The sequence below is a fragment of the Periophthalmus magnuspinnatus genome, chromosome 6 (assembly GCF_009829125.3).
Source record: "Periophthalmus magnuspinnatus isolate fPerMag1 chromosome 6, fPerMag1.2.pri, whole genome shotgun sequence".
Classification (NCBI taxonomy): Eukaryota; Metazoa; Chordata; class Actinopteri; order Gobiiformes; family Gobiidae; genus Periophthalmus; species Periophthalmus magnuspinnatus.
The window spans coordinates 10,294,903-10,308,873 of record NC_047131.1 but is presented as its reverse complement, the minus strand read 5'-3'; the positions used below and the strand labels follow the sequence as shown (position 1 = coordinate 10,308,873).

The window sequence follows — 13,971 nt, the reverse complement described above, 5'->3', positions numbered from 1 at the left end:
ATTTTTCATGGTTAAAACTTTGAGTCCAAACCAGTGAGTTTAAGAGAGAGTTTTATTAAAAGAACATATTTACAGATAAAACAAGTGTTAGATTTTTACAAAGGTTATTTTTTTTCTTCAAATGTCAAAATGAAAGAGGAACAGTGATTGTTCTAATGCTGCGGCAGAGGCAGAGGAACCCGCCCAATGAAAACGCCACAACTTTAAACCAAACATTTAAAGCTAAACATTTAAATGAGACAACACCAGTGCTTTCAACAGTGGAGACGACAACGTGGAACTCATGACTGGGGTTAAAAAAAACACAAATTATTCTACAAATACATGACAATCTGGTTTTAAAGAGGGGGTATGCTTCTGCTAACATATATTTAGATCATTTTACGGTCTTGAATGAATGAATGAATATTATATATAGTTTCACTCACATTTTTGATGCTCTGAGTCTCCCCTTCAATTTGCTCCCAGCGTTAAGTCACTCCCCCTTCAGAACACTCTTACAACACAGTCAGCATGCATCACACTAATGAAACTACTGCACATCAGGTCTTTTCAAATTGCTGTGTACAGTTTTGTATCATGTTTTTATATATTTATGGAGAACTGTCGTGTGGGAGCATAGTGACGTAGGCTTGTGGGTGGAGCTTTGTACAGGCTTGTAATGCTAACCATAAAGATGGTTTGAAGAGGCCCGGGAGGACAAACCTCTTCAGGCATGTTTTAAAATGGGAGAAAGATACAAAAAAAATGTAGGATGGTTTTGTTTCAAGTTCATAAAAATATTAAATCAGGCTTTAAACATTCAATAAATGTGATTTTACTTAAATCTATATAGATAAACCACTTTTTAAACTCAAAATCTGAATTTTTAGGTTTTGTGTCATTTCTGGTTAGTTGTTTTTGTAAATTCCACACAGAAACACAAGTTAGAATTACACTTCAACAAAGAATTAAAAATTTAAGAAAAAGGTAAAACAACTAAACCTTAATATTCACTGAGCTTAAAATATGTTCAGTTTGACATCTTAAGCTGTAAAGTTAACTTAAACAAATACATAAGTCTTTTTTTTTTTTTTTTTTTTTATAAATCAAAAGTGAAACAAAAATTGAGTTCATCGGCAGAACTAGTTTTCTCCACTGAAGAAGTCGCACTGAGGTCACAAAATGGCCAGCATTTGTTTTGCCCTTTCCGCAGTGGTGACCTCTGACCCCTGACCCAAACACAGTCATAGTAGCAGCGCTTTCTATAGTTAGCTTTTTTACATGTGTTTAAATTTTCTTTCCAAACTTTTTCTGAGAATCATTGAAATTCCGACTTGTGCAAAGTGCTCTGATCTAGTTCAGCTTACATTCATCTAGGAGACAGGAGTTAGGAGCTAGGAAAGACAAGGAGGCACAGAAGGAAGCAAGGACTTTGTTTTTTTGTACCAGGATTTAACAGAATTTTTGACCCATTTCACACATAAAATTCCTCCAAAATTAAAACATTTTGTGACATTGGGCGAAGCCTTTAAAGGCATGTACTGCTAACCATGTGGTTAGTTTGAAGAGGGCCTCGGAGAGATCTCTAGATTATTCAAACATGGATGGATGACATAATCTAAAAACTCTTCAGGCATGTTTTTGATGAGGGAACAGCGTTATAACATTGGAGAAAGACACAAAAAGTGGATTTTGCAGAATACCTTGACTATAAAGTTAGGTCAATTTTACAATTTGAGTAACATCAAATTTGAAGCTTCACAATATAAATTAGAACTCGATTGTCTCAAGGGGAATAATGAGCATTTAATATTTTAGAACAAGGAGTCGGTTCAAAATTGTGTCAAAACTCTTGAACTCTTAAGTGTGAAAAGGGTCTAAGACAAAATGATTTTAAACATTGTCCAAAGTTTCATCACTGCTTCTTTTCGAGGCATACGTTTTTTTTTCTGTTTTGCTGCAGAATTTTAAATAACGTCCATTTCGTTTAAATCTGCAATTTTTTTCAGGTTTGGTTCCAAAGTATTTCCCAAGTCCAACTCCTGGTATTGGGAAAAATCTGTCAGACGAAATCTGGTGTTTTTGTAGAGTTGTACATCCTCCAACAATGGCAAGTAAAAGTTCAAACAAAGTGATGGGTCCGGTCTGGGTATGAGCCATTCACTTTGTTTGGACTCTGACCGGCCCGGTCTGGGGCCGGTCCTTTCTGTTGTCTTGCTCAGTAGATTGTGAGGCCTGGTTTAGGCCTGGTTCAGGTATTTTCTCAGTAGATGGCGAGTCCTGGTCCAGTCCTGGTTTCAGGTCCTTCAGTATATAGTAAGGCCTGGTGTAGTCATGGTCCAGATCTCTCTTTAGTCTCAGTATATAGTGAGGCTGACAGAGCGGTTCATCTTCTTCCCGATCAGTCTTGTGTTCCTAGATCCAGTCTGGAGCGTGGACCTGGTCAGGACTCTGTCTGTGGTCAGGACTTTCTCCTCTGCAGCCGCCCGAGCCATCTGGGCCTTTTTCAGCTCCCTACCACACAGAATACAAGGTTAAGGAGGGGAAGCGCGTCAGATGCCCTCTCCACGTGTGTATCAGTTGCCCTCCCTGTGTCTCCATGGGGTCTTATTCTGTGTAAAAGCTACAAATCCTGTAGTTTAGACCTCAACAAACATGGAAACATGACATACATGGGATTCTTGGACTAGTTTAAAGTTCAGATTTCAGTCTCAGATGTCAATGCTCCAGGTTTAAAATTATTTAAACTGAATCCCTGAATTTTAACACAATTGTGATATTTACAAATTTTCCCAATAGCAAGCTCATATTGAACAGTCCAAGTTTACTCAGACGTCTAAACACGACCATCTGTTACAAGAGCTTTTTCACCATTTTGGCCAAACATGAAATGCAAATGTGGAGAGCGGCCATTTTGTGAAGGAGACTGGTCAATACATGAGTTTGAGCAGAGGTAAAATGGAGGACGGAGATGTTAATGAATCAAACAGACCCACTGTTCCTGGATTTGTCTGAATTTTATTTGACAGTTTTATTTTATTTATTAAACCATCTAACCATCTGCCAGACCAATACTGTGGATATCATAGGGCCACGTTTACAAGTAATATAATATAGTACGTAATATAGTAATATACCGTATTTTCCAGACTAGAGCTGCACTTTTCATAGGGGGTGCGACTTATATGTGAAATTATTAAAATATATAATTTTACATATTCGTTATTGTTACATTGACAACTGTGCGAGGGCACTCTAGGCTTGTTTACCAGTATGACAGCCACACGGAAGCAGCGCTTCATCAACTTCTGGAGGAGACGGAGTTGTTCAAAAGCGACACCGAGGATGAAGAATTCAATAGATTTTGTGATTTGGAGTGAGATCGAGAGTAAACTTGTTAGCTTGTTTTTTATGCTTTAGTTATTGGATTAACTGTTAATATCTTATGTTAACATACCAGACACGTATTCAGTTTGTTGATTATACATGTTACAGTTCACTTGTTTGATGATTAGATGGCGCTGGTGTTAGCAATACCTCTAAGAAAATGTATTTGACTCATTTTCCTTTTATACATTTCATATTTAATTTCCCCTTCATTTATAAGACCATAAAGGTGATAATTTTTCATTTGGAACAATATTGTAAATGTTTAGTTTATCCTAAGTCTAGTTAAAGGTCATGAAAACTACTTCCTGTTTTCCGGTTCAGCCTTTTACACTAATATGAAGTCTTACCCGACAGAGCACTATTTAAGAAACAATTGAAAAGTAAAATATAAAGTTTTGGGCTCACCGGTTTGTTTATTAGCAGGCCAAAGTGGTGTGTATATTTTCCATGCGTTCATATCCAGTTTTGTGTGTATATGTAATATGAGCCAGCGCTTATGTTATATTTGATGTGTTTTATAGTTCTACGGTGTGACCTGTGATAAGTAGCAAGACCACAGTCAACATCAGTGAAAAGAACTCTTGTGTTACATTAGTGTTGCATATCTGATTAACTGTTAATACCTTGTGTTAACATACCAGACAGTTTGTTGTCTATGTGTTACATTAGCGTGCTGTACTGCTATTGAGCCTGTTGTTCTCTACATTTTGTAAAATAAATTTCCCCAAAAATGCAACTTATAGTCCAGTGCGACTCATTATTGCGCATTTTTTCGCTGGCTCGACTTACAGAAAATACGGTAATACAGATATATGGTAAAAGTACTACTATAGTGTTTATATAGTAGTACCGAGTGTTAAAGTAGTAGTAGTTTAAAAAAAATACAGTACAGTCATACTTGCAGTTGTGGTAGTACTTTTGGAGTAGTGGTAGTAGTATACGTACTTTTGCAGTAGTGCGTTTTTGAACTTCTCTGCATTGAGCTCCACTCGGAGCTGGTCGGCATCCATCTTGGCGGCGGTGAGGAGGACGGGGTTTCTGAGCAGCTGTGATGTGGAGGGTCTGCGAGACGGCTCCGGGTGAATCATCAACTGAGGAAATAAAGACAGAATGGTTTAAATATCAACACACATACATTTGATATTTTTACATATAAAATGTGTACACACACACACACACGTACATATATATACATACATATATACATACATACATATATATATACATACATATATATATATATATACACATACATATATATACACACATACACATACACATACATATATATATACACATACATACATATATATATACACATACATACATACATATATACATACATATATATATACATACATATATATACATATATATATACATACATATATACACACACACATATATATATACACACATATATATATACACATATACATACATATATACACATATACATATATATACACATATACATATACATATATACACATATACATACATATACATACATATACATATACATACATATACATATACATACATATACATACATATACATATACATACATATATATATATATATATATATATATATACACATATATATATACACACACACACACACACACACACACACGTACTGCGATGTCCACCACAACAGCTTTTTTCTGTTTATCCACCACCACAATCTCTGGTTGATGCACCATTCTGTCACTGTATCTGGACGCCCCACAGGGGATTCAAACCCGGGTCCCCCATGTGAAAGTCAGTGCTGATTTTATGTATTAAGGGGAAAAAAGCCAACAATTTACATGGGCCATGTGAAAAGTAATTGCCCTCTAAACCTAATGACTGGTTGAACCACCCTTAGCAGCAACAACTTCAGTCAAGCAATAACTGGCAATGAGTATTTCACATCGCTGTGGAGGACTTTTGGCCCACTCTTCTTTGCAGAATTGTTTTAAATCAGCCACATTGGAGGGTTTCAGAGCATGCACTGCCTTTTTAAGGTCATGTCACATCATCTCTATTGAGTTCAGGTCTGGAATTTGACTAGTCCACTCCTCATTTTGGTTTTTTAAGCCATTTGATTTGTCATCTGGACAGATGACAACACAAGTTTCAAAAGACTTTAATGACTTTAAGAATTTAATGTCCCTGTATAAAACAGATCCTCTTCTAGCTGGACCCTTCTATAGATGTGGTTACGATCCTGCTCAGGACTACCTCTCTGGAGCCTTGTGTAAACAGTGCAGGGTCTCACCTTGAGCAGAGTGGTGAATTCCGAAGACAGGACCTGTGGGATCGAGGGCAGTTTTCCTTGTCGTATTTCATGCCATTTGTCTCCGTTTGTGGGAAGTGGCTCGGCTCCGGAAGCACTCACCACAGTCAGTGCCAGAGCAAAGATGTCTGCCTTCGTAAGGTTACTGTAGTCCTGAGAACAAGGAATATAAATGTATGTTTAATATAAAAGTGCATGCCATTATGGGAGAGAAGGGACAAATACGGACTTAAACTTTTATAAATTATTGGTTAAGTTACATAAAATAAAAACAGGAAATTACAATGAAGAAAAAAACTAAATAAAACCAAAAATTGTAAGAATTTTTGACAAAATGTTTTACCTGTCAAAGCGAAAAAATTCTGACAGAATGTAAAATAAAAAAAATAAATAAATAAATAAAAAAATTCTACGTAAAAAGGAGACATGCCTTTAACTCCTGACACACATCTTTATAAGCAGAAATATTTATGTTTCTAATGAAATTAGAAACCATCCTCACCTCCTGTAGAACCTCATTGGCCAGGTATCTGCTGTCTCCCTCCTCCACCTGAGGGTTATTCACGCGTGTCACATGACCCAGGTCACCTGATCAGACACTTCAGTCAGTACCTCATCAAGTATCATGAAATGATCAAAAACTAAAACACAAGTTTAGACATATTTCTAACCGATTTTGTAAACAATGTTTGTTGAGAACTCATCCTCTTCTTCATCCAGGTCTTCACAACTCGAGACAGATTTACTAGAAATAAAAATATTACCTGAAAAAAAAAAAAAAACATCATGAACTCTGAAGTCCAAAGCAGAAATCTGTCCGGCAGTCTCATGTTTGCATCTATTTTTTTTCTATTTCAGTTAGAAAAGTCTATAATTTTATAAGTTTGATGCCCAAGTACCCAAACTCTCTCGCCTGATTTAATGTCCATATACACAGCTTGTATTAAAGTGTTGTAATAGTATGCATAGTACTCTTACTTGGCTTGATGTCCATGTGCACGAGGCCGGTGGAGTGAATGTAGCGCAGTCCTCTGGTCACTTGGAGCAGTAGATCCTTCAGAGCAGCTTCGTTTAAATATGTGAGTCTTCTATAGTTCTCAGACACCAGGTCGGCTAGTGTACCGCCGTTACAGTACTCGTTCTGTATTAGCATGTGCTCATCCTCAGCCCATGCAGAGTAATACCTCACCACATGGGGGTGCTGTCCCAGAACCGCGTGGGCATACACCTCACGAAGGGCGTTCTGTCTGAAATGGCAGAAGAGATTAATATTATATTTTAAATTTTCTGCAGTGTTGTTTGGCTGAGCAAGCACCTTTAACACAGGTCCAGAAACATTAGAACAAAGGCACAAGGATGGAATGAAGCAGAATCTAAATAAAACTATAAACTACAATAATGAAACAAAAACATCTGACATTGTAATAACAAAGCTCTAAAGCTCTCATGTTTCCTGCTCTGCTTCCGATTCTTGTGATCGTTCACCGTTAAGCAGTGTAAAAATATATATATTTATCTCTCCTAAAGTGTTGCTAAGGACTAAGTAAATGTGAAAAAAACAAAACAAATCTAGCTCCAAGAAACCAGTTCAGGTTCATCCCTCATTCCTCCAGACACTCGAGCACCATCTCTAAACATGTGTAATCCCTCTATCTCTAAACATAATTGTGACTCACTCGTCCACAGATCCGGCGAGCGGTTTCTTTGATCTCTTTATGGCATAGATGCAGCCGTCCAGTCGTTTCACACATTTAAACACAGCTCCAAACTCTCCACAGCCGATCTTCTCCAGCTCCAGGAACTCAGAGGCATAACGAGACGCCATGTTACCGTGCATCAAAGTGATACGCTGGAAATGTAAATACATGTGAAAATACTGAAAAACATTTACAGGACTTTACATATGATGGCCCAGTATCTCCACAGATCCTCCTTCAGTTTTCATTTACACTACAGAATCCAGCAGTGTTCTGTCATTATGTGAACACAATATTGTGTCTGATCTTAAGGACTGAGTGAGGATTTTATCCTGTTCAAAACACGCTCTAGCAAGAACAGAGTTCAAATTTTTTTTTTTTTTTTTTTTATAAACAACAGCAGAGCACTGTCATACCAAATCTAGGGTTCATAGACAGTATACAGAAGTGGACTAAAAGAGTGTGATGTCACCCACAGCTTGGCTCCAGTCACATGAAGCTCATCGAAGCTAGAGCAGTTATAGGGGCAAATTTGGAGCCCAGTTCCATATTTAGAAATCAGACCACGAGTATCATAGCAACCAAAGAGCCAATTTGGAACGAGGCTGTTGAAGGGAATGTCCCTTCCTGCCTGCAGCGCTGGTTTAGTAGGGAGTTGGCGCTTATTGACGCTATCAGTCAACACTGTTGCCAACTCTAGCAGGAGCGACCTTGAGGAAAGAAGCCGCCTGATTTGTCTGTTATCAATGTTCATATCTTGATTTACGTACACAATAGCAAGTTGATGGAGCCAGAAGCATGCCCATGCTCACATTTTTGTGTAAATAAAAATTCAAACATTATGAGACTTTCTGAGCCAACTACAACCAGCAAAGAGTATTATTTATTACATCAAAGTATCTGTCCAACCAGGAAATAGACTGAAACGAACCAATGGGATTTTATTTAACCTTTGATGGAGGCAGGATTTCCTCGTCTCCTTCGCCATCACTCGGGTCCATATCTTCACCACAAGAACTGAAACAAACATGAGATTTAGGATCAGAACTCAAGACAAATCAGCTCACCTGTTGTAGTTCAGATAAGTCAGGCTTTAATCTGAGCTTTGTTTTAACACAACTTGACCATAAAGAACTAACTTAAGTAACAGATTCAGACTGAGCAGTGCCTATAATTGGCATCACACGCCCAGGGAATGTTTATGACATCAGCTGCAAAGTATCAATTGGAATCAGTATTGAGAATAAAGTCTCTTCCTTACTATTAAAATCAAGTTTGAAATTTTAGCCCTGAAATATGAAGTGAACATGTTCAAATCTTCACTTTTGAGTTTTGATACGTACTCGTTCCAGTGCGCCCTCTTTCGGTTCACCCTCTGCTGAGTGGCTGATTGGATGAGCAGAGAGTCAGGGGTGAAGGGGTTAAAGTTCACCAGTGGCGTCTGCTGTTGCCGGGTGCTGTCTGTCAAAGCCTTTCCTGATTGGTCGGTTTTGAACAGCGCCACTCTGCGATTGGACGAACCGGTGCCCGATGTCCGAGCTCTGGACAGTAAACTCTGTGGAAACACAGGTTAGAAACTTAAAAAAAACCACACACATTTAAGATTTTAAAAAGTAACAACATTAACGCACTGTGTCAGATTCCCACCCTCCCGTGTGTGCATCACGGGGTTTACTCTATATAAACTACAGGGTTAGCATCTATTACAGACTGTTGTTTCTCAAACTGTGGTACATGGACATTATGTAGTCCACTTTTAGACCTGGAATAATCCCGTTATAGACCTGGAGTAGTCCCGTTACAGATCTGGTGGTACTTGGAGACCAAGAGCTTTTCTTTGGTGGTCTTTGGTTTAGACCTCTACAAATATGTCCTGGAACAAATGGGACTCTGGGATTAGACTGTCAGCTCTGTGTGGTATGTGACAAAGGTTTTAACACCTCAACACTAATTTACAAACCAAAACAAAGAAGAGTATCCCATTTATACAGGAGACTATGGTCTAAAACTGACTTGGCATAACTAAATAAAAAAAAAAAACACAACAATTTATAAAGACTACAACAACTGGAATGAGATGAAATTATTAAAATGGTCTGTATTACAGTATTCTCTGATCTATGTTCCAATGTTCACACATGTTTATGCTGTCTGAGAAGGGTGCACAACATTCTGCGGGCTCAACATCACCCTGATCTTTTTCACCTGCTGCCCTCAGGGAGAAGGTACAGGTCCATACGGGCCAGAACATCCAGACTGGCCAACAGTCTGTATCCACAGGCTGTGAGGCTCCTGAACTCTGCCCCTCTCCCCTCTCGGCCCCTCTCTGCCCCCCTCTCGCGGACAAAAACCACATTCAACTCTTAACACTGAACTGGTTGCATTGTTGCATTTTCTCATTATTCTCAAGTCCCTGTCTGTATGTCCCTGTTTCTGTGCACCTTATTGACACCATCATGCCGCTACAAGACTCATGTTGTACTGTCTCATGTTGTACTGAAGCCACACTGGGTCAATGTTACACTGGGGTTTAAGGGTATTTATTTTATTTTTCTTATGGATTGCACTTTATGGGATGCTCCAAACACAATTTCGTTGTTCTTTTTGTGACAATGACTACAATAAACTGAATTGAATTGAATGTTTAACACACAAACCCTGCATATTTAGGCAGAGTTCTTCCCTCAAACAGAAAAAACACTCTGTTCCATATTGTGATGTCATCAAGTGGTAATACAGGAAGTGCTACACTGTGTTTTTAAACTCTATACACCTTCACTAGAATCATTTAGATAATTTCAGAACTGGATTTGCCAATGTCTACTGAACTAAAGGCAAAAGTAGCTGTTAACACAAGGTGGAACAGAGGATTTTGAGCTTTGGAGATGTAACAGACTAATAATAAAGGTTTACTCAAATGTGTGAATGAAACACAACACCAGGTCTGTTTTTGAGGAGGTAACAACATTATAACATGGCTTAAAGCTCACAGAGTATGTTTTGTGTAATATAGGATCATCAAAATAAAGAATTTGAACAAAATCTTTGGAAAACACAGCAAAGATTCAGTTATTTTTTAAAACTGTTTAAATCTCTGTGTGTGAACATTTAAACCTGGATTTAAACTGTCGCTTCACGAACGACATCTGCTCATCTGAAGTTTGGAAATTTGAGAATTTTTTAACAGATTTGAAAGAAGTCAAATCGTTTTTCACTAAACAAAAAACAGGGATAACTTTACCAAACAGCGGTGACATTTGACCCACGCCACGAGACAAAAGCACACAGCACACGCCCAAAACATCAGTGTCACAGTGTTAAGGAGTTCATAACAGAGTTAAAGACATGTGTAGAAAAGGCATCTGACACAGTCAGGGAAGGGCATCTGACACACAAGGACATTTTAGAACATGTTGTAGAGGTCTACAGGGTTAGCAGGATTTACACAGAATAAGACACCATGGAGGGAGGGCATCTGACACATCATATAAACTGCAATAAATGCCTTAATAATCTCTACAATTACAGAAGAACCTAGGTCTCATTCATATCTTGTTTTAAATATGATTTTCTGATGGCACTGGCCCATTGGAAACAAGGACAAAGTAGCATTTATTATTTCAACTTTTATTGTTATTTTTAAATAACTTTTTTCTGCTTTTACAAAATAATAATAACAATGCCTTATATTTGTAATGTGCTTTACAGGATTGTCAAAGCACTACATTATAGTCATTATTCATTCACTTCTCAAAGTTCAGGTTAATTCTCAAGTTTAAAGTTTAACAAGGATAAAACAAATGCACTACGATGGATTATAGTTTTTGTTGGTGTGCCACAAGACTAAACACAGAAACACAGCATTAGCGTGTGTTTTTTATTATATAAACAGGATAAACTGATTTTAAATAAAACTATTAGCTGATAAGCTCCTGTAAAACAGTGTTCAGTTCAAACTCTGAAGCTGGTGCATTGTGGGTAGGTGTAATTCAAACATTCCTTCAGTTAAAGCAGAGTTTAACCCAGTGACCCACATCTGAGAGTTACGTAACCCACCGCACAGGAGCGAGGATCAAACCAGACCAGGACAAAAACTGGGATTTCACTCAGAATTTGGACAGATTTAAAATGTTTGTCACGATTTCACATTTGAAAAACAGTTAATGTCTGAATATAAAGTAGATCTTTGACGCGTGACCCTATCGAAAATGATAAACTAAGGATAAAATTACAGATCAGTTATAAATGTGTTTAATTCTAACTGTTTAAGTGCTTTAAAATTGGTCAGACTCGTGACATTTCGTGTTTAACCACCAAAACAAAGCAGAAATAATCTACCCACCTGTTGAGTAATGCTGCGATCCCAGAGGAGAGCATACCAAAACACGGCGCAGATATTCAACATTACAGCGATATTTTAATAAGTTTAAATATGATTTTTATGTGCATATACAGTGGTCTGGTGTGTAAGGAAGGATAAACTTACCTTTGGTGTGTGCGGTGTGTCGAAAAGTCGCAGTTTTCTGAAGGTTTTGTGCGGAGGAGTGTCGGGGCAGTCGGGGATGGGAGAGCTGGACGGTTCCCCCTCGTCCTGCGCGTAAGTCCGGTCCGGAGAGTCCCCGAAGAGCCGCGACGAGGGCTTCCTGGGAGACGGGGAGCAGGTGGCGAACAGGCGACTGGTGGGGGACTGTAGATGCGAGGGAGAACCGAAGCTCAGTCCGTCCTCGTCCTCCTCCTCCCAGAGCTCCACATCATCCGCGGACTGGTCCAGAGTGCCGCCCGCCTCCCTGCGCTCTGGCACCGGGGAGTCCATCTCCGTGAAGCCGGACTCTTCCCCGGTGCTGTTGTTCACGTCGTCTATGGGCTCGTCCTCGCCGTCGCTGGAGGTGAACTGAAGTTTCTGTCGGATGGGTTTGCACTGGCGACTGTAGCGCGACATGTTTAGGCTTTTAAGTCCACGCGTCAGCAAAGTGCGGAGAAAACGCAATAAAAGCGGTCGGAACCAGGAATAGCGACTTTTCTACTGCGCTACACGATCCTATCCGCCGTTTATCCAAGTTAAAATAAAAGTAAAACAAGTGAAAAATAATTTTAAAAGCGCCCAAACTCTGTTAAATATTTGTAAACTCACACACGCCCATCAAACCCCCGCGGCCCACATTGGATGCTATCCACCGCGTAGAGTAATGTCCCTCAGCGGGCTCAGAGCGCGCTCAAAGCCGGTAATGTCCGCTCCTATCCGGTGTCAGGTACGTAGCTGTCCCTCGGTGAGACGTGAATGAGTAAATCCGTAAGTAACGAGTAGTTTATTCGGGTAAAAGCGCTGTGTTGTACGCGCAGATCGTGGATGAACTCCCTCCTCTGCTCACGCGTGGCTCAGGGCTTCCCGCGGCCGTTGGTCACGTGACTCCAAGCGGCCAATCAGAACACGTGGCAGCAGTTTGAAAAAGGGGCGGGGCGTGCGTGAGGACTCTGGCGCGAACGTGCGTGACGCAAAAAGACGTTACGTGAGAGCGTGAGCTCATCAACGACAGAACAAAAGAAACATTTACATCTGAAAAAGAGCCAAAAGTCAGAGTTTTGACCTACAAACCTGTTTAAGACCAGCTCAGACTAGTCTTTTGCCCGACAAAGTCAGGGATACTTAATTTAACAATGAAACACAACAAAGGACTGAGGAGTAAAGGGTAATTTAACATAAAAGTTAATATCTTGAACAAAACGGATCGCTTTAATTAAAGGGACACTTCTAAATCAAAGACATGTCGGAACTTGTTCATCCTTTTAGAAGCCTGATCAAATACATGCATAATTTAACAAAATAAAGGTGTTGTCATTTATTTGTATTAATCTAGTCATAACGGTTGTGTAATTACATACGTTTTGGCCTTTGTTGATATTATCGTTGCTAGGTAACACTTTGGTATGTCACACCTGCTACAAAATCACTTTTAAAAGAAAACACTGAACACAACAAGTATAATATTTCATTTTGAGCAGTGGTTCTCAAACTTTTTGTCTTCTGAATACCATCAGATCTAAACCAGGTCTGTAAAAGGACTATTTTAGATTTGAATTAGCTCTAAATGTGACTAAACCATTGCTATTTTAGTTCTAAGTGAGAGATTACCCAAATGAGGACTGTAAATTGCATTCAATTGACTCAAAAAAACTAAAGAAAAAAACCCTAAACAAAACACTTGATTACTCACTAATAGCCCACCATTCTGTTTCTTTATATTTTTTTTCATTACATAATTACAAATTGCAGCTTGAATGACTCAGAATTTTACATCAGTTAACTTAAGTGGCTGTAAAAAAAAATGAGAAGAAATGTACAAAAATACAGAGGTAGCTCTGAGTTGTAAAACAGAATCCCTCTGCCTCTGTCATCAATACAGAAAACTCCATCCAAACTACAGAGACAGTTTAATTACATGGAGGACATTTTTAAACCTTCATTTAACTAAACAAAGGAGTTGTCATTTATTTGTGTTAGTCTAATCATAACTGTTATGTACTTCAGACATGTTTGGCTCCTGTTTACATTATGGCTGCCAGGTAACAGCAGTGGTGGAAGAAGTACTCATTATGTAACTCTAAAAATACAGATACCGA

The 13,971-nt window shown here is 38.8% G+C and overlaps 1 protein-coding gene across 1 annotated transcript; it reads right to left on the bottom strand.

The window, feature by feature from the left end:
- Positions 1-1,083: 1,083 nt before the first annotated feature.
- Positions 1,084-12,756, bottom strand: wee1 (WEE1 G2 checkpoint kinase). Its single transcript, XM_033967931.2, has 10 exons — positions 11,840-12,756; positions 8,697-8,908; positions 8,304-8,370; positions 7,333-7,505; positions 6,635-6,903; positions 6,328-6,420; positions 6,159-6,244; positions 5,639-5,809; positions 4,318-4,463; positions 1,084-2,496 (listed from the first exon to the last, which is right to left on the bottom strand). The coding sequence occupies exons 1-10, from the start codon at positions 12,290-12,292 to the stop codon at positions 2,340-2,342; spliced, it is 1,827 nt and encodes a 608-aa protein (XP_033823822.1). The 5' UTR covers positions 12,293-12,756; the 3' UTR covers positions 1,084-2,339.
- Positions 12,757-13,971: the final 1,215 nt, after the last annotated feature.

Bases quoted from the DNA above. Each gene is read 5' to 3' on its own strand.
- wee1 (XM_033967931.2), bottom strand. From the start codon at position 12,292: ATGTCGCGCTACAGTCGCCAGTGCAAACCCATCCGACAGAAACTTCAG. The intron at 6,245-6,327 runs GTTAGAAATATG...GTGTCTGATCAG, and splicing joins AAACATTGTTTACAAAATCG to GTGACCTGGGTCATGTGACA. The intron at 5,810-6,158 runs GTGAGGATGGTT...CCTTGTTCTCAG, and splicing joins CCAATGAGGTTCTACAGGAG to GACTACAGTAACCTTACGAA.